The sequence below is a fragment of the Lachnellula hyalina genome (genome assembly GCF_007821495.1).
Source record: "Lachnellula hyalina strain CBS 185.66 chromosome Unknown contig00077, whole genome shotgun sequence".
Classification (NCBI taxonomy): Eukaryota; Fungi; Ascomycota; class Leotiomycetes; order Helotiales; family Lachnaceae; genus Lachnellula; species Lachnellula hyalina.
The window spans coordinates 39,258-57,777 of NW_022157191.1; the positions used below are offsets into that span (position 1 = coordinate 39,258).

Below are 18,520 nucleotides of genomic sequence, written 5' to 3' on the forward strand. Positions count from 1 at the left end.
AATATCGTCAAATTTAAAAGTTTCGCTCTAATGGCTTCGAATTGACGAAAGAAAGAAAGGAAGAAAGAAAGGGGGTTGTACCGGTACTGTACCGTAAGCGAGTTGAAGACAGGGGTAATGGATCGAAGACTATTACACCTCTTCCACCGGCTTATGATTCTAACTTCTAGTTCAATAACCGCAAAAGGAAGGTGCAGTCGAGAAATATGGAATAAGCTTTGTTCCATGATATCATATTCACCACTGCCGTTGTGTAGAAGCTCCTGAAAATGTATAGGATGGGTATATTCTTTGTCGAAAGTACTTGAGTCTTGCTTTGTCGTTCCTTGGAATTCTCCTTCCAGGTTCGTGTATATATTAAAACCTATGAGCAGTCATGTTGGTCATAATGTCCAGGGAATTAGCACACGGGAAGACCGACTGAAATGAGATCTATATCTCCAGGATATCCGCCTTGATCTAGAAGTCATTTGGCCGTCTCGAATTTATACCCTTCTTTACGACTCAGATGTCGACTCAGCACCAGCAAGGCTGAGTTGGCTAAAGGCTTCAAGATTGAAAATTTCAGAGTGGTAGAGTGGAAAGTTTGATGTTCTGTGTTTCTTTACTGTAGGACCAACTGTACCAGGCCAGGCATATAAATACGAAATACGAGATACGAGTACTACTCAGACCAAACAGACTGATGGTGTGGAACGCGATTGGGTCCGTGCCTTCTACGCCACGAACGCGCCTTCACATGAATGAATTTACACATCTCCATGTTTCTGCGAAAAGCGCAGATCAGGCAGAAGTAAATCCGTATTTATCGATTGCTTATACTTTATCTCACTGCTTGAAATCTGTAATTATTCCAGATCCAATTTGCCTTTTCACCCAGCCACCTCAAGCGCCTTTGCATGATTACTCAGGAGTAAAATAGTATATCTGCCTAAAATTATCCAGCCGGCGAAGGATATTCTCAACGGCCAGGGCCATAGCTCCTAATATATGCACGGGAAAGACAATTCTTGGCCACCATTGTTGCTTCAAGCGTAGTCTCGAAAATAGCCCTTTCCTGTACTCCTCAAAACGACACGAAACGCACGAAAGAACGCTGTAATGCATGATTTCGAAGTCTCTCCGTATGTACCTTCTTTAGCATCTAGCTTCTTACTCAGACAGTTTTACTTGAAAAGTATTCCGAGACCTCTGATACTCCTATGGGAATCTTTCTCGATCAATAACGCTGAACCTGAAAATCAGTGCGAGGGCTCCTACATGGGAGGATGTATTCAACAATTATCTCATATTCGAGAGAATATTTACCTACCTCGAACCTGGTGGAATCATGGCTCTCCGAGGAACGACGAAGCAGCTGGTACATTCCATCGACAGGCTGTCCAAGGTCCAGTGGAACATCAATCGTGCCCTGAAACGATTCGTCAACGACCCAGTTGGACTTAGGTCATTAATGGCCCGCCACGAAGCACTTATCTCCGGAAGTTTTGCCCTGCAATTCTTTGCTAGAACTGTCTGGGAAGACTCCGATCTAGACATATATCTTGAGGCTCCGGGCCAGGGGAAGGAGGACGGCATGAAAGCCCTAGCTCGGCATCTGATGGAGAATGAAGGCTACAACTTCTCTGGGAGTAAGACCAAGCCGCTATCCGTTATTTACGCGCAGCTTACAGAGGTCATTAAAATGGTTTGTCCTTCACGTCAGACTATCAAAAGTCCTTGAATCTAAATGAACACGCAGGTTACAACATTTACCCGAGCGAACGACGAGGGTGACGAGGTTAAAGTCCAACTGATCGTCACGAAAGCCCCTCCAATAGAAATGATCTTGACATCTTTCTACATGACTGCGGTGGTCAACATAATCTCGTGGGACTGCGCATACTCGATCTTCCCAGACATTACTTTTATCAAGAGGAAGGCCTATCAACTCAAAGCCATGACTGTATACTACAGCAATCTTTGCGAAAAATATTACCGACGTGGCTGGCTTTGTCTCCAAGTCCCTCGAGATGATGACAGAAAATGGACGTTGTCTTTGCAAACGTATGGTTCTCGGCGTGTTGGTGATTCCAAGTGCTGGAAAATGGATCTCGATACGGCAGATGTGGAGTCTGGTTCCCCTTCGTCGCTATTAGAGCTTCCCTTCCATATTAGCAGGTACAGTGATTATGACACCAAATATTTTAAGGTACTGCTAGTTCGAAAGTTTCAAAGATAGGAAGTCGGGGACGAGGTATAAGCAAGACATTCTTGGGGCAATGAAGCCCCTCTTCTCATTATTTACAGTACCTGCCAAGTTTTCAAAGCGTTGTTCTACCTCCATCCTCAAACAATCCAAACGGCATCTACAGATCTTGAATCTATCCCATTAGCCAAATCATTATCTCAAAGACTTGATGAGTGTCCACATCCAAAATCGGTCTACCACAAAGGACACGGAATGTGAAGGGGAATAATCCGGGTGGCTTTGGGATGTTTTCTTAAGTCTAAACAATATTGAAGATTTGATCCTCTTATTTGTTCAACCGGCACATAAGAGAGTAAACATTTTTTACTATAAACCATTCTTGATCTATAAGATTGAAAGTCGCACAGGTCGGCCAATTCCCCCCTTTCTTTGTTCCCTTCTTCGCTTAACTGGAAAAGGGAGCTAGAGCTGGGCCTGGGGAAAGGGGCTGTCGAGTCTTCATAAACTACTCGCACCTACTCGCACCTCCCCACACCCAGTCATGGTGACTCCATTTATTGAAAAGCCCATGTATCCGGGCATGAATGAATAGCTTTCGCCTAGGTGGCTGCCTCGCAAACAAAGAGGCATCGTCCACGTGATGCATGCGGACAGAACGTATCCTGCTTTGCCTTGAGAGAACCGCAGCTTCATGTAAAGGGGGGCTTTTGAGCTTCCTTCTCCCTTGTGTCATGTCTGCGACCGCACTAGGAGCGAAGAGGAATAGTTCTATGCTGCGCATTGAACACGAGGGACTTTTGCCCAATTGGCGTCGACTGCGTGTAAGCGCCAAGTGGATCTCCGGATTTCCGAAGATGGATTGCATGAAGTTTGAAGACTGGTATAAACACGAAATCGGTGGAATACAAGGATATATGAAAGGGGGAAATTATTGGAATGAACCTATTCAGAAGGGCAAGAGCAAGGGCAGTGGCGAAAATGCCGGAGGTTTTTCGTTCTAGACTTCGTGACAAGCTTTCTTGGCGGTGCACCGCTTGCTGTCAGCCAAGAGATCCATGACTGAGATAAGCAGATCTACAGTATGTACAGTAGGGTCCAGACCAGATAAAGGAAGCAAAGGAAGCAAAGGAGAGATTGACTTCTGCATCAAACCAGCATTTCACCAGATTGAGTAGAAATAGTATGCAAATCATTTGAGACCTTATAAATCCTTCGATTCGTCTCTGTGTATATGTCTAGTAAACCATCGCAACGCTCTCGCTATCATTTGCTGTGAATCCGCGGTAAGGGTATCCAAATCGCTGGCTCATGTGCAGTTGAGGACAAGTTATTAACAGCAGCCCTCGGCGCATCCACAACCGCAGCACTCGCAAGATGCCTCTTCTCCTCCACGCAGTCCGACGGCGTCGCCAGAGGTGCTCATGATGGGAGCGGCTTTCTACGGTACGGATAAGAGGTTAGCAGATTGCCCGTCGATGTATGGTAATAGCAGATTCTGTTCGATGTGTTGGAGTGAGATACTTACTGGCTGCTCGACCTCAACGTTGGAGGATTGGGTGGTCATTGGCTCCGGGGCCTGAATCTGTTGCTCGACGACTGGTGCGGAAGGCATGGTGAAGCTGTATGTATCTGTAAGTATTCGGAATGCCAAGTGTATGTAGTGCGTAGCCTTACATGATATGGATTGAGTTGGCTTGGCTTGGCTTGGTACTTGGCTTGGTACTTGGCTTGGTACTTGGCTTGGTACTTGGAGATTGATGATGCGATTGAAGTGGAAATGTTGCAAGATGTTTGAGGAAGGGGAGAACTGACTTTCCACCGCTCTTATGCAGTTGTGTTGTCGGCCGCGGGGGGTTTATGCAGATGTTGTGTTGATTTTATCCCCTCATTCTGACCAATGAAAATCGAGATCTAACTTGTATAAAACAATAATACGAGAGTCTTTTCTCTCCATCTTCTCCCATCATTTCTCTCCAGTTTCCAGTCCCCAGTCCCCAGTCCCCAGTCCCCAGACGAGGTAACACAAGGCTGTACAAACGGAGCAGCTGATGGCCTTTGGAATAAACAGTAGCTCAGCCTGATGAACTTTACTTTTCTTTCTCCAAATTATTCTTGTACTCCCGCGTACTTGCTATTTTAGGCCCAGTACCGCGTCGTCGTTGTACAATTTATTTCCGCTCCATCTCAAAAGACGAGCAAGTGGTCGTAGAGCTGCTTCCTTCAATTTTACTCCGTTGATGAACTTGATGAGGGCCCAATGTAAACTCATATTCGGCTTCTGCCGTTCTTCATGTCGGAGGATTCAAGCGCCTATTTCAACTGCATTGGCAATGGCTTGGCAGACAGACAGACCCAATACCGAATCTAAGCCTCGGACTTTTTTTTTTTTACAATTGTCATGTCTTGATTGGATATCGGTATGCCAACCTATGAGCCTTGTCTCTAGATCGCTAGCCACCGAATAGGTATACCTTGAAACCCGTGACTGCCACTGGGCTCTACCCAAGCGGGAGGCGCATGCCTTAATTTTGACCACACGGGCGCCTCTCTGTCACCAACGGGAAGTTGATGGCCCTTGCGTTGGAAAGCCAAACAGAAAGCCTTGCGCCAAGCGGCAACTTCCTTGGACATATCGCTTCTTTTGTCCCAAAACGGACACAAGGCTGAAAGACAGGGTCGGAATTGGATGAATCCCATGCTGCCAGCATCAGACTAAGATGCGGCTGAGAGAAATACATACCCCGCTGGACGGGACGGTGAAGGATGCTTGGAGGATCTTGCCTCTGTTTGTAACTTGGCGTCCATTTTGGTGGTTCAATATAAAGCCATGCGCACCCTTACATCCCGTCTCAACGGTCACATCAGGTTTCATTTTCTTTCCCACTTATATATCTTCAAAGTCTCTTCAACTTCCATTTTGAAGCCCATTTCGAAGCAATTTCTACGGCAAAGATGTCCACAACTAATCATGTCCTTGCGTTGCCGCAAGCATTCCTGGCTTTGAGGATTGCCCAACTCGTTGTTGGAATTGTTATCCTTGGCCTTTCAGCATACATAGTGACTTTTATTGCATTCGATAGTGCCTGTCTGACTTTGTTCACTGTAAGTCCAATCCGATTACTTCTCAGTCTCCAATCAAACTGACCTATCCTAGGCTATTGCAACAATAATCATCGCGGTCTACAGTCTTGTATCGAGTACTGTACTGAAGACCGCCTATAACTACTGGGCCATAGTAGCACTTGACATTTTCGCAATCATCTTCTGGATCATCTCGTTTTCCTACCTGGCTTCGACAACTGCCGCAGCTTCGAATTGGTACGGATCGTCTTACACTTGCGACGACTACTATTATTATTACTGCTACAAAAAGCGCGATGCTCCTCTTGTCCCTCGCGCCACTACCAATGTCGTGACATACCGCCATTCGATGGCAGCCGCAGCTGGTCTTGGAGGTCTTGAATTGTAAGAAGCCCCATATTGCTACTCTATTACCTCTCTAATACCAATGCAGCATCCTCTTCGCCATCACCTTGATCTTCACAACCATCCATGTCCTCCGCCACCGCAAAGCAGGAGGACACTGCACGCCAGTGCGCGCTGGTACTGGTCCCGATATAGCCCTAGACGCTGGGCCAGCTCCTGTATATTCCGAGGCCAAGACCCACGACTTGAACGCGCAAAATGGACAACAGCAATACGTACAACAGCCAATACAGCAACCAGTACAGCAATACGTCCAGCAACCGCAGCAACCAACGCCGCCAACTCAATATGTAGAGCACTCTGGACAGGCCGCACCCCAACACCTGCCCCAGCAGGAATACTACACCCCTCAACAAGATTCAACCCAGCACGTACAATCGGCTTAGACCGAATCACATTACATTACATGAACTAGTCCCAAGTATATATGACGATAGTGAGGCCTGGCTAGCTAGCTCACCGATTTGTTTATGCGACGGCAGGCCATAATAATCGGTGGATCGATGGACGGACTTGAGAGCGAGACGCTATATTTGCAAGCAAAGAAGGATGGATGGATGGATGGATGGATGGTTATACCCAGTCTGAGACAATCTTACAAGTCGAATAATGGTGGTGTTAATTTTACCTATATAATTGTATCAATATTGATTGCATGTCCTGTCCTGCCTGTACTAACGAAACCTGCAATCTCTATACTCCACCCTACGATCCCCAATTCTCATTTCTTAACCTTGAAAAACTTCCAAATGTCATAGTCATACCTCCCTATGATTTAATTCTACTATATCCTACCCACCCCACATATTTTCTGTACGGGATGCATGTAACGGCGGGTGATATAAATAGAAATCAATAAATGCAAGTGCATACGCCACTGCACTCCACCTTCAGCCGTTTTGTCCAACCCTGCATGCATTGGGCCGCTGGAGCAAGTCCGTACTCCGTACAAGCTTTCAGCCCAAGGATCGCGATGTAACATCTCTTCTTGTTCCACGGTATAGTAGTTTCCTTTGTCCAACCATAATATCAGATGGTTCAAAGCCCTCTCAATCACTTACTTGGAGTTTATAGCTACTCATGAGTAGCAACTCGTTAAATATATAGTACTTCGTCTTTAGATGGCGATAGGTTTATAAGATACTTTTAACTTTCTATTGGGTTAGTTATCTTTTACTTATCTCGAAATATAATGATACACGAAATCGATCACCTTTTCGGTATTTACCTTAGTTATGCGAATAGTATGATATACCATAGTATTTAGCGTAATGTTTAAGGGGGACTATATTGTCGGAATTTTCATTACTCGTAGCGTACGTTAAGATGGTAGGTATTACTTGTACCTATGTGGAATTTTGGATCACCTTACTTGTAGTTAGAATAGAAAATGATGTAAGTCATAATTGTCTAGTGTATGTCACATTGTGAAATGAGGCGCTAGGGGCTTATGGATTGGGTCCGTGCCCTTGAGGTTATTCCCAACCCAACTGCCTGTACTTGTTTCTATACTTCGAGACTTCCCCTTCATAGTTGTCTTAGTCAATAAAACCTTTATATTGGTGCTCTACCGAACCGTCTCAGTCCATGGACGTTGGCAAATTGAGGCTCTTCTCCACTTCTATACAACTCCGCGCTCCACCTTCAATAGCAGTAAGTCATTATGGCCGGTAATCCACCTAGCATGCCTTGCACAGATTATGGCGCCCTCACCCTTTCTAAACTGCCAATTACCGACTACACACTCGATGGGAACCTCCCAGAACTCGCAGCTCCACCTTCGACCCAGCCTCATTACTATATATCACAACCCTCTGCCCGCCTTGGTTCCCTTAGCCGCCTCCCTATCGAGCTTCTGCAGATGACACTCTGTCTTCTTGACTTGCGTACACTTATGGAGTTTCGACGCGTCAATCAACAATCCCTACAGCTCGTAGAAGCTCTACCTCAATATAAAGCGATCGCTTCCCACGCACTCGGCGCGCTCCGCGGGGCTCTAAGCACTGGAATGGGGCAATGGATCACATGCCAAGACCTCTTCAATGCACTCTGTACAGCTGAGTGCAAGGAATGCGGCGATTTTGCTGGCTACATCTTCCTTCTCACCTGCACAAAACTATCTACCACTGCGATACGCCCACGCGAAAAACCAGTTTGGGCTCAGCCGTCAAATGATCACTCATTTACCACATATGAGAAGTCTGCCGGGGACCTATACGCTATTTAAGAATAAGTTCAGTGTTCGAATCACATTGATCGACTTTGCTTCCGCTCGGGCTGCGGGCATTGCACGGGACGAGTCTCTCGCAACCAGGGAAAGAGATGCATCAGAGTCAGGGAGACCATCTAACCCAGCTCCACGCCGTTCTGGGACCGAGGCACCTTTTGATTCTAAAGTTGGGAATCCACTCCGTTGCATGGCCATAGTCCGTGTTCCGTGGTTCGATAGGGCTTCGAAAGACGTGGAATCTAACTGTTGCAGATAGCATTTATCCGTAAATAGGCCGCCAGACTCCATCAAGAACCTCCCTAGGGTATTTGACGATGCCCAGCACACCGTGAGTTGAGTGTCTTCGACGTCCATTCCTCGCCCATCCTTAACATTTAGATAGATCTCAAAATGCTGCTGCTTAATGAGGTATTGGAACCCATCAAGTGGTCCGGCATATAGGTGCAATGCTGTCTGACTTGACCTTGGATAAAGCGGGGGTTTGCCGACATTAGTAGGGTACATAGGGTCGCACTGCCCCTCTTCCACTAAAACACGTAGAGTTTCAAGAGCATCCTTGGGGCGAGCTACATTGTCGATAGCATCTATCAAACCGCTACGGGGTGGCCAGAAGTCATGACGGCTTCGGTTTGCCGTAATATGCAAAGGACTTCTATGAAGAGTCGGTATATGACCAAAATTGGACTTTTGTCAAGCGTACCGCCCCTCTTCAAAATCAACAGCATTTGGCGGGACGCCTTCTTCACTCAACCACCTGCAAACATTCGGTCGTAAGTGAGCTGCAGCAACCTAGACTGTTTAGACACCGATAAAATACTCCCAGGTGAAAGAAATACTCACATGCAGTAGATTCAACCCTTCTTTGGTAGTGCCACATACGAGTTCCCTCTCAGAATCTACTAGGAGTCGTATTTGTGGTAAGTCTCCAGCTCTGCAAGCCCGTAAGATGGGCGATTCCTCCGGAAGTACGCATATAGGCCTCAGAGAAAGCCCTGGCAGTCCAAAGCCATTATTCGGGGCTATCGAATAAGCTTCTATGCCTAAAGAGGCGTGAGGAAATAATCTCCACTCCTTGTCTGAATGGTTCCTTGGGGAATACGAACTGTGTACGGGCCCACGGCCTTCGTGAGTAGTGACTATGACCTGAACCCAACCAAAGGGACACCACCATGTTGATGTTTTGCAACTCCGGACTTGATGCTTCTTGGGACGAATGACTACCTTAGTAGTATCCCTCTCAACGTTAACAGCCCTGGGACACAGGTCGCGAGGAGAAGTCACTTGTGCATAGTCTAGTCTCAGCATCACGGTGATATCCCGCATATGTTGCCTTGAATTTGCACATCAGCCGTATTCTTCCAATTCTGGGAAGGGATATACTCACATTATAAGCCATCACTGCCATCGTAAACGTACTCTTCGTCCTCTCCAATTGAGCGACTAGTCTTTCCGTCTCTTTGGTTTTGGTAGCTGCCTTGACTCTTCCCCAAGACCCTATTCTCCTCCCCTTATCTTTGTTCATTCTAGCTTCTAGTTTGTTTAAGAAATCCCTAAGCTCGAGCACACTGGTCTCTACAAGAAACCGACTTTCCTGCGCCATGCCAGTCCCATCTTGTGAGGATCTCTCGACCTCTGTGGCGAACACCTTGATTTCGCAGAGGAGATTTGAGACTTACTTAGGAGCACCTTTAATGCTGGTCCAGAGATTGTGCAGCTTTTCGCTGGCTGTGATGATTTAGGTCGCAAGTTGGCCCACTGCTATACCGCTGGCGATGACACCTAGTCTGTAGAGAACGTAATTTAGAACGTTGAGTCTGGTTCCTTTCTTCAGGAGTACGAGTATCTTACACTTCTGCCATGTTCGTCAAGTATTATTTTTAATTGGGTCGAAAGCCTGATTGAACCGTTGAAGTGAATTGGGTATACAAAACATTCGGTGGCACCAATGGAGGCAAAATAGGCAGGACATTGCTTGCGACATTTTAAAATGGCGGCGAGAGAATGAGGCTGTGGAGCGTACTGCATATTCGTCCGTAGATTGAAGTTGGACAAACAAAATTACTCGGCGAGACTGCATGCACCCCGCCTTGCGAATTTCTTCCGAGCCACAGGAGGGAGGAGCGAGTGGCAACTAAGCCCTTCAGTTGACGGGGACTGACATGACACATCCGATCGGTGCAAGTTTAAGGATAATATAATTTCCAACTGACAAGTATGGCAAGTGCATTTTGAGGTAGGCCTCAATACAGTATCTTCTCTGTACCTAAGCAGTACTACTTGACCTGTTTCTGACATCAGGCCTTCAAAACTATCGAATCCGAGGTTTAAAGAAACAAGCCAAAAACAAAGCCCACTTCGCAAACCCGGTGAAGATGTAAAGCTAACACCGTCTGAATAGCTGTTGGGCGTGTCGTCCGGCATATCCCACGTCCAAGCTGCTCCCTTGCTAACAGCACTAGCTAGCCGTGCCTTTCGAGTCAACCTCAATCAAATGCTTCGCAGTCGACAGCTGGTCAAAGGCTATTTGGAAATGGCCGGCATCGTAGAGGGTATTGAGGATATCTTTGTGGAACTGGTGGATATCTTGGAGGCGGGGAAACCCATCTAGGATGAGTGAGAGCCTCTCTGCAAACATCCCTTGTGCAAAATTGACCTTTCTAATTTCTGCTGGAAGTTTTCGGAATCGGCGGCCCAGAACTCTCAATTTCTCCGATTTGACATCATAGTAGTTGCTATCGCTATAAAGAATACTCCATGGGCTTGTCTAAAGTGTCTGGTGCGCTTCTGAACTTTGTCTCTAGTGATTGAAAATTGAAAGGATTGGCAAAGCCAATGTCGAGCGTGGATTTCGACCGCAGTTCGGGAGTACGTTCGTTCACTTACCAGCACAATAATACGTCGACGTCCATGAGACTTCATTCCATGCAGTCCATTGACACCAAACCTAGCACCGGGGCGAAAGGCAGAAGCAATGCAAACAAGCAAATCCGTGTATCATGATTCATGGCCATCCACCGAATTTTACCCCGTCTAGATCTATTTATCCACATGCGCCCGTCCAATCCCTGACCCCGATATTCCAGCTATGAGTGATATCTAATTTCCCGATCGTACAAACCAGTGAAGGAAAGAAAACCATGCTCAATACAAGTTATCGAAGGCAGAGGGTTGTACACGTATCATACGAACGTTCGGAAGGGCTGCCACTGTGAGGCGATGAAACGGGTCTGAGAGTGCACAAGTGACGTGTATGTATGATCAAGAAGGCGTTCACTTTGCTTGCAAGCATGTCGGTGGCATTATACACTCCTCGTCGAGGAAGCAAGCGATAGCAGCCTTATTGTTGAGTCTGATGGTTGTGTAAGTGTTGACTTCACCGAAGTATTCCAGCATATAGCAACGCAGAAGCGATTTAATTTGCTAGCCTTTCGAAACTTCCAAAGGTATGCGAAGATTAAGAGGTTTGCGTGTTGTGCTTGAGTCAATCTCTAGATAGAGGATTCTCTGGTTTGCGATCGGGCTTTGACTTGTCGGATTCGCCATCGAGATAACCCTCTTCAAAATGACCAGCTGCAGGAGCGAATGCATCTTGGGATAACGTTTTGGTGGGCTCAGCTGGAGTACCGAGTCCAGAACCCGGAAATGGGCTGACAATACCACTGGAAGGCACAGGGATCCTAATGTCTTCCGGAGAACCAGGAACGATGTTGGAAGCGACGCCAGGAATAGTGATACGTTTGGCTTCATTTTGGTAGGATGCAGGGATGATCTTATTGGACGCTAGTTAGTATACAGCTTTTGAAGAAGATTGCAGGAATAGGGGCTTCATATCTAAACTGACCTCGATAATCTCATTCCTCGGGAATCTGAGATTTGGAATATTCATAGCATCACAGGCCATAAGATAGCCGTAGAGAACACGTAGAACCGACTCATGAGCGATGATGAGAAGATCATTTTGCTCTCTTTCGAGCTCCAAGATGCTAGGTTCAAGACGGACAGCAAGATCATGATATGACTGTGCATCATTAGCAGATGTAGCCAGGAATTTTGGGCAACAGGAAGTTAATACCTCAGCTCGTGGATATCGGTGATGATACGGGTCCTGCTCGTGCATTCCAACCTCATCAGGATACAGGCGACGGATGGCGTTTTCAGACAGCTTTTCACAGACACCTGGGTTAAGCTGGCTCATCTGTGACCGTTGGCGTACTTTGAAACCGCGTTCTCCAAGATACTCAGCGGTCTCAACAGTGCGTTTTCTCGTCGAAGTCCAAACCGTGAGAGGCTTCAAGGGGATATCAGGATTACCATTAGCAATCAAATCTGCTCTCTCTGCCTCACGATGCTTGAGAAGTGTCTCGGACATCTTCTTGGCGTAATCTTTACCCTCTTCGGAGAGATGAGCATCGGTCTTGTAATGATCCTCTTGACTTGAAGTGCCAGCTCTAGCGAAGAACGTATGACGGGACTTTATATGCAAGTTCATGAGGTAGAACACAATACGATGGGAGAGATATCCAAATGAGACATTATTATACTCGATTCGCTCGCCAGCATTGATCATCTTGACGTAGTTTAGATCAGACTCTACCATGGTCTCGAAGTATGGAATTTTGGTGTCAATTCGCTTGAGATAAAGCTTTGCAGCATCATCTGGATCCATATCCACAAACTGAGGCCCATTAGCTTCAACAACCCGTTTGGGCATTTTCAAACTTGCATCTGGGGACGAGATCTTCACGCTGCGTGCGTTCTCCCGAAGGATCTTCTCATCTGTAACGTAAGATTCTAAGAATAGCGTCTGTTTTAGGTTAGTGAAAGATCCCAAAGGCGGTCATGAATTGAAATACTTGGACGTCATGCTTCGCGAACTCCTTCTCTAGTGACCGCCGGCCGTTTGAAAGAGGATTGACAGCATCGTAAATGGCGACTTGGCCATTCTCATGATTGAGCCAGGCGTAAATGTCTTCCCGACACTTCTTGAGAATCTTTTGACGAAGCACAACAGACTTCGCCGAGGCATTGATGAAGAAGTAGTCATCCGGTATCTCAGCTCCTGGGGGAAGGGTAGCACGACGATAGTCTCCGAGGTGAAAGATCCGAGTCTTGACACCAAGCCTGTAGAACTTAGTAAAAAATGGTGTAGAATTGATGACCTGAGATCTTACCATTGGAGATATCGGGAGAGGGATACAGAAATGTGGCTTTGGAATAGAATTAGTATTAGGACGATCAAGCACAGATCGAAACTAGGCGGGGTCGCTCACGTCTTTCCTCGAGCTGGGGGTCCGACAAGCACAATGACGATTCTTCCGGAGTGGAACAGCCGTCCAGACATAGTGCTATACAGCTGTGCAGGTGCCATCGGAGAGTCCTTCTCGTTTGGGAGGTCGTGGACGCCATCGATAAAGGTCGACGAACGTCGACGATATCTCGGCGAATTGGCCGCAATCTCAGCGGTACTGCCATCGAGCATGTTAGTATCATCGTCGTCAATCAAAACATCTGCAAGCTCGGGCCTAGAGGCACGACGATTCATGAATGCCATGATCATCCCCTGATTCGCTGTCTCCTTCCCTTTCTGCGTCTCCATGATTTTCGGGAATGTGCACGTGTATTGTTTTGGTGAATAAAGTTGAAGACTGGGTGAAGAGTGGATATTGAATATGGGATGGAATGGACAGGTACTTACAGAAGTGTGTCCATGTCTATCTGCGTATTGGTGCCGACTGCAGTATGACTGACTGACGATATCCAAGGAGGCAGGAGCAAACAAATTATTTCCAAACGGAATTTCTCTTTTAAACATGCAAAACAAATATATCTCCTCACAGAGGCAAATTCGACAATGGAGCTTTGGACGCTTTGGCGGGACTGCTCCGATCCACAAAGACGCCGGAATGTTATCGTGCCTAAGCTAAGGTACCTATTGACCGTGGACCGAATTTCTGTTATAGAAGATGTCCACAGAAGCTAGTGCAAGTTTTGCCTTGCAAACAAATCAAGTCTACAAAAGATAGTTGTGAAGAGAAGTAGGTAGACAGAGAAGCAGAAATGTAGAGAATCCGTTGGTTCCTCCTGCCCGAAGATGAAGATATCTAGGCAATCTCTTAGTAGTTTTCCCGCTCTCGGCTCGGCTGTCGTCCAATCGGTGCGCTGCTCTCCTGCTCTCGTCCTGTTTGCCTGGCGTCTGCAACGCTGCTTTCTAAGGCAGCACAGCTCTCATTTGGAAAAAAGTTGACGGGCGCCGAGAACAAGACAAGAAGCTGTTCAAGTGGCTTCAGCTGTTTATCCATCTATCCTCAACCGTAAAACCGACCACGCTTCGACACCTATCCTATCCTATACTGTCGCCTCTGTGTTATCTTCTTCTTCAACCTGGTCACCTTTGTCCACTTCAGCTGCGACATTAGTTCCCATTCCTTTGATCATGTCGTCGACAATCGCGCTGGAGAAGGAGGCTCCCTTGGGGTTCTTATACAACAATGCGGTCGCTGCAGCTCTGTCCGATACATACACATCCTTTTCCGAACGGAGGGCGGCATTAGGACTGTCAAATCCGGGATCAGTTGACAAGATTGCGAAGGAGGTGCAACGGGATGTCTTCCTAACCAACTCTATGTTCTCTGGCCTGAGGGCGGATCTCACCAAGGCCTTCAGCGTTAACCCTTACTTCAACGTCTCCCATGCATTTGCCAGCGGCTCGCAAGCTCTGGCCCCGTACACATTTGCAGCCCTCTATGGCACAAGCAAGGTTAGTTGGCATCATAAAGATACCCACAGAAGGCTTCGAGCCTCAATCGCTAGAGATCCAGGGCTGACATCTACCAACACAGGTCTTCATGCAAGGAACGGTCGATAATGATTCACAAGTTACAGCCCAGTTGAACTACAGATGGGCACCCGCCCTTGTTTCCAAGGTTCAAATGCAGCTACAAGGAGCCCAAGCTATGGCTCAATTTGACAATGAATATACCGGAAATGATTTCACAGCCTCGATAAAAGCTATCAACCCGTCAGCTATTGATGGTGGACTGACTGGTATTTTCATTGGCAGCTATTTGCAATCTGTCACACCTAGCCTTGCGCTCGGGTTGGAGGCGATCTGGCAGCGCGCGGCGCTGAACCAAGGCCCAGAAACCGCAATGTCATACTGTGCCAAGTACAAGGGGAGCGATTGGATTGCTACTGCGCAACTACAAGCGCAAGGAGCAATCAGCACATCATACTGGAGGAAGTTGACAGACAAAGTGGAAGTTGGTGTTGACTGCAACCTTCAATTTGCAGGACTATCAGGAGCCGGCATGATGGGGGGTCCAGTTAGAAAGGAGGGTGTTACGACGCTCGGCGCAAAGTACGACTTCCGAATGTCAACTTTCAGGGCGCAGGTAGACTCGACAGGGAAGTTGAGCTGTCTGTTGGAGAAGGTGGTTGCGCCAGTTGTTCGGATGACATTTGCTTCCGAAATGGATCACGTCAAGGTTTGTAACACAAATTCTATCTGCGTAATCCTCACTGACATGAGAACTTATAGCAATCTGCCAAAATTGGTCTGGCAGTCTCCATCGAGTCTGCAGGCGAAGAGCTCCAAGAACAAGCAACTGCTCCCCCTTCATTCCCCGTCTAATCTGTCCTGGCGCAACATCGCACCCCTCCACTCTAATCGATACATAATGCCTCGAACGACATCAGCGCCTGGACATATCTGAAACAGCTTCTTCGACACCTCTTTTTCGCTCTATTTTGTCTTACTAAAAACGAACGACCCTCAGCATGTGGTTTCGTCTTGCGCTTTACCGGAAAGGGTCTTCTGCTGCATTATTGGGTGGGCGACGGCTGAATAAGATGTGACGATCATAGACTTTTCATTATCTTGTTTGTTCTTGGATGCATCTCTAGGTTGCAATACAAGTGTATTGGATCAGAGCAGTTGGTTGTGGGAGCGCGAGATGGAGGGCGATATCTGTATTATAGTGGCTTTTGTCCGGAGCGAGGTTGGGCATGAAATGCTACTGTAGATACCTTTGTACAAAAGAAAGAAAACGTTACCTAATATACTAGTGCTGTATGTCCATTCATGACGATGAGGCCAATAGCTCGGTCTTTCATACTCCTTAGAGCAACAGAAGTAATCTCATTCTCACGTAGAAGTGTATTAAAAGTCCGCAGTAGTTCTGCATCCTTCCCCACTATTCTACAAACGCATCGGTTTTGTTTCACCTAAGAGAAATGGAATTCATACCTCCAGCCTTCAGGAATCAGCATTGTTGTCAAGGAGCGAAGGAGCGAAGCCTAAGAGGTGGGATTATCCCGGCTTACTAGCGCCGCTCTACAGTAGAATGACTCCTTAATTATAGTACGTCTAATAATAGCCAGGATATTTTCCCTTTTAGATTTACCGTGCATTGATGCTTTTGTGAAATGAAAAGTATTGCGATTGGATTGTGAGATTTGTGTATCTTTTGTGTTAATTATATGCGGTTTTATATGTGCTTGTAGTTGGCTATTAAAAATGCGAAGAAATTGTAGTTATGTTTAGTTGCCCTTATAAGTATCATCTCTGATTATTAGATTTGAGAAAGAAAAAATAAGGATCATAACATGACTACATTTGCCGTATCACAGCTCTAACTTAAAATCATGTGCTTTGTTCATCGTCTACGTTTCTCATCTCTCATGCCTCTATTTGGTTTTGTCTACCTTCTTCTCGCGTCTCTATTGTCATTATCCTTTTGCGGTACATGGCCTGTCGTTCCAATTGATTTGTTAACAACTACTCTCACTTGCCATGTTACCCCACTGCGTATATATTCTTCATTCATGTCTCTTTTGCAGTAGGGAACCTCTGGATGAATCAGGTGAGTTGAAGATCTAGTATAACTCATTACCATGTATTAGCTTTATCTTCTATACCTCATAAACATACGCGAAAATACAGTCGGTAATCCTATGTAGAATTCTGTATAATTAATACCAACTCGTGCGGACTTCCGATAAGCCTTGAGTAGTCTTCTGTTCTTGGGGCCTTTTCGCTCGTAGCTGCGAATTCAAAAGACAAAAAGCTACTGGAAAGGCGGTATTGAATATCTCATGGACCGGTGGTGTGAGCGGTGCCGCATCACAAGTAAGGATCCTTGGTCACCTTATGGAAACACGCATATGGAATCGTCATTTCATCCAGTCATTCCAGGGTAAGATGTTGATGTCCCTTTACTCCGAAATCCAACTTCGTATGCAGGATGCTGATTAACAATCCCGATACGAAGCAAAGCTAGGAATGTCAACAAGTATCCCGCACTGCATTGTTTGCAGGACACAGAACCCCATTCTCAGATATGATTATTGTCGGCGCTTTCAACGTCGGCGGTCCAGGACTGGATATTCGCAGGGTGGACCGCGTCTGGATATCAGTGCCCCTGGTTCAGAATCGCTAAAACGGCATCTTCTAGCCGACAGAGAACCGCAGAGGCAAGAGCTCATGCTGACGGGACATGTCCCAAAGGCGAGCTTTCGGGTGGGCCAACTGTTGAAACAGCAGCGATGCACCTCCGGAGGACTGGAGAACAATCAAGAATCCGATGCTGGTTCTTAGCCGAATCGTACAGCCAATAAATCTAAAGTGCGTTGTGATTTGGTTTTGGGGGGACAATAATACACTCGGGGTAAGTTCTGACAACCGTTATAATTCTAAGAAGAACAATAACAAGAGAATAACCGCTCCCTCCAGCATCTAGATACTCACGCAATCTTCAGCTAGGAGGTCTCGGCTAGCGCCTTAAGGGGGGAGCCCCATGTATACAGTATATCGTCGTATCTAAGCTGAGCAAATCAAAGGTTTCGGTCTACAACGTTACCCTGTATAAATAGACGCCCTCCCAACGCTTAGGCTTCTCGACCTACGTCTCAGCACATAGTATACTGCCGAATAAACCGTTGCAATGAATACATGCTCATTCAGAACAACCAAGCAACATGCGTGCGTACCTGAGACATCTAATAAAACTCAGGAATTGAATTGCAGCTGCTCTTTCATTCAATGGTGTTGGGTTTTTGACATGCTGGCATGCTTTAAAGCAGACAGGTGAAGGCTAGGCTACTGAGGATGAGTAAGGGTGTGTTCTGACATTTACTGGATTCGAATACCTGTGGGGCTTTTAACGCTTCCTGCTCGTGGTCTGAGACAGGCTTGCAGCTTCTTGAAAGACAAGAAAAGAAAAGTGAAGCACATGTGAGAAGAAATGTTAAATGCACGTAGCCCGAAGCAACGAAATGGGTTTGTGACAACGATTAAAAGATGTTAGATATGAGCTTGGTTTGGTTTTAAATCAAAGTGTTATTTTACTTCTCAGGGTTCTCGCTTGAAATGTGTTTGTGTTTGTTGGACATGAATATAGGAGGATAATAAATACTACTATGAAGAAGAAGAAAACAAATCTAGAAGATCTAGTACATACCAGCACACCCAAATCTCTACACCTAAGATATAATAACGACGTAATTTGAATATATGAATGCGAACTATCTATCATCCCTCAGCCAGGACGCAATCCAGACCCATATTCCTCACCCAAATTTCCGTCGAAAATCAACGCATTTCTTCCTTCATTCAC

The 18,520-nt window shown here is 46.3% G+C and overlaps 4 protein-coding genes across 4 annotated transcripts; 2 read left to right on the forward strand and 2 right to left on the reverse strand.

Moving 5' to 3' along the window:
- Positions 1-3,521: 3,521 nt before the first annotated feature.
- Positions 3,522-3,803, reverse strand: LHYA1_G003981 (uncharacterized protein; the record flags this gene model as incomplete). Its single annotated transcript, XM_031148947.1, has 2 exons — positions 3,522-3,629; positions 3,717-3,803. 2 exons carry the CDS (start codon positions 3,801-3,803, stop codon positions 3,522-3,524), a joined length of 195 nt encoding a protein of 64 aa, XP_031004913.1.
- Positions 3,804-5,143: 1,340 nt separating this feature from the next.
- Positions 5,144-6,063, forward strand: LHYA1_G003982 (uncharacterized protein; the record flags this gene model as incomplete). Its single annotated transcript, XM_031148948.1, has 3 exons — positions 5,144-5,293; positions 5,346-5,656; positions 5,706-6,063. 3 exons carry the CDS (start codon positions 5,144-5,146, stop codon positions 6,061-6,063), a joined length of 819 nt encoding a protein of 272 aa, XP_031004914.1.
- A 5,325-nt stretch (positions 6,064-11,388) lies between these two features.
- Positions 11,389-13,503, reverse strand: YLR345W (putative 6-phosphofructo-2-kinase/fructose-2,6-bisphosphatase; the record flags this gene model as incomplete). Its single annotated transcript, XM_031148949.1, has 5 exons — positions 11,389-11,676; positions 11,749-12,711; positions 12,761-13,028; positions 13,079-13,114; positions 13,178-13,503. The coding sequence occupies 5 exons, from the start codon at positions 13,501-13,503 to the stop codon at positions 11,389-11,391; spliced, it is 1,881 nt and encodes a 626-aa protein (XP_031004915.1).
- An 837-nt stretch (positions 13,504-14,340) lies between these two features.
- tom40 (Mitochondrial import receptor subunit) lies at positions 14,341-15,537 on the forward strand (the record flags this gene model as incomplete). The annotated part of the gene is made up of 3 exons (XM_031148950.1): positions 14,341-14,664; positions 14,747-15,391; positions 15,445-15,537. The coding sequence occupies 3 exons, from the start codon at positions 14,341-14,343 to the stop codon at positions 15,535-15,537; spliced, it is 1,062 nt and encodes a 353-aa protein (XP_031004916.1).
- Positions 15,538-18,520: the final 2,983 nt, after the last annotated feature.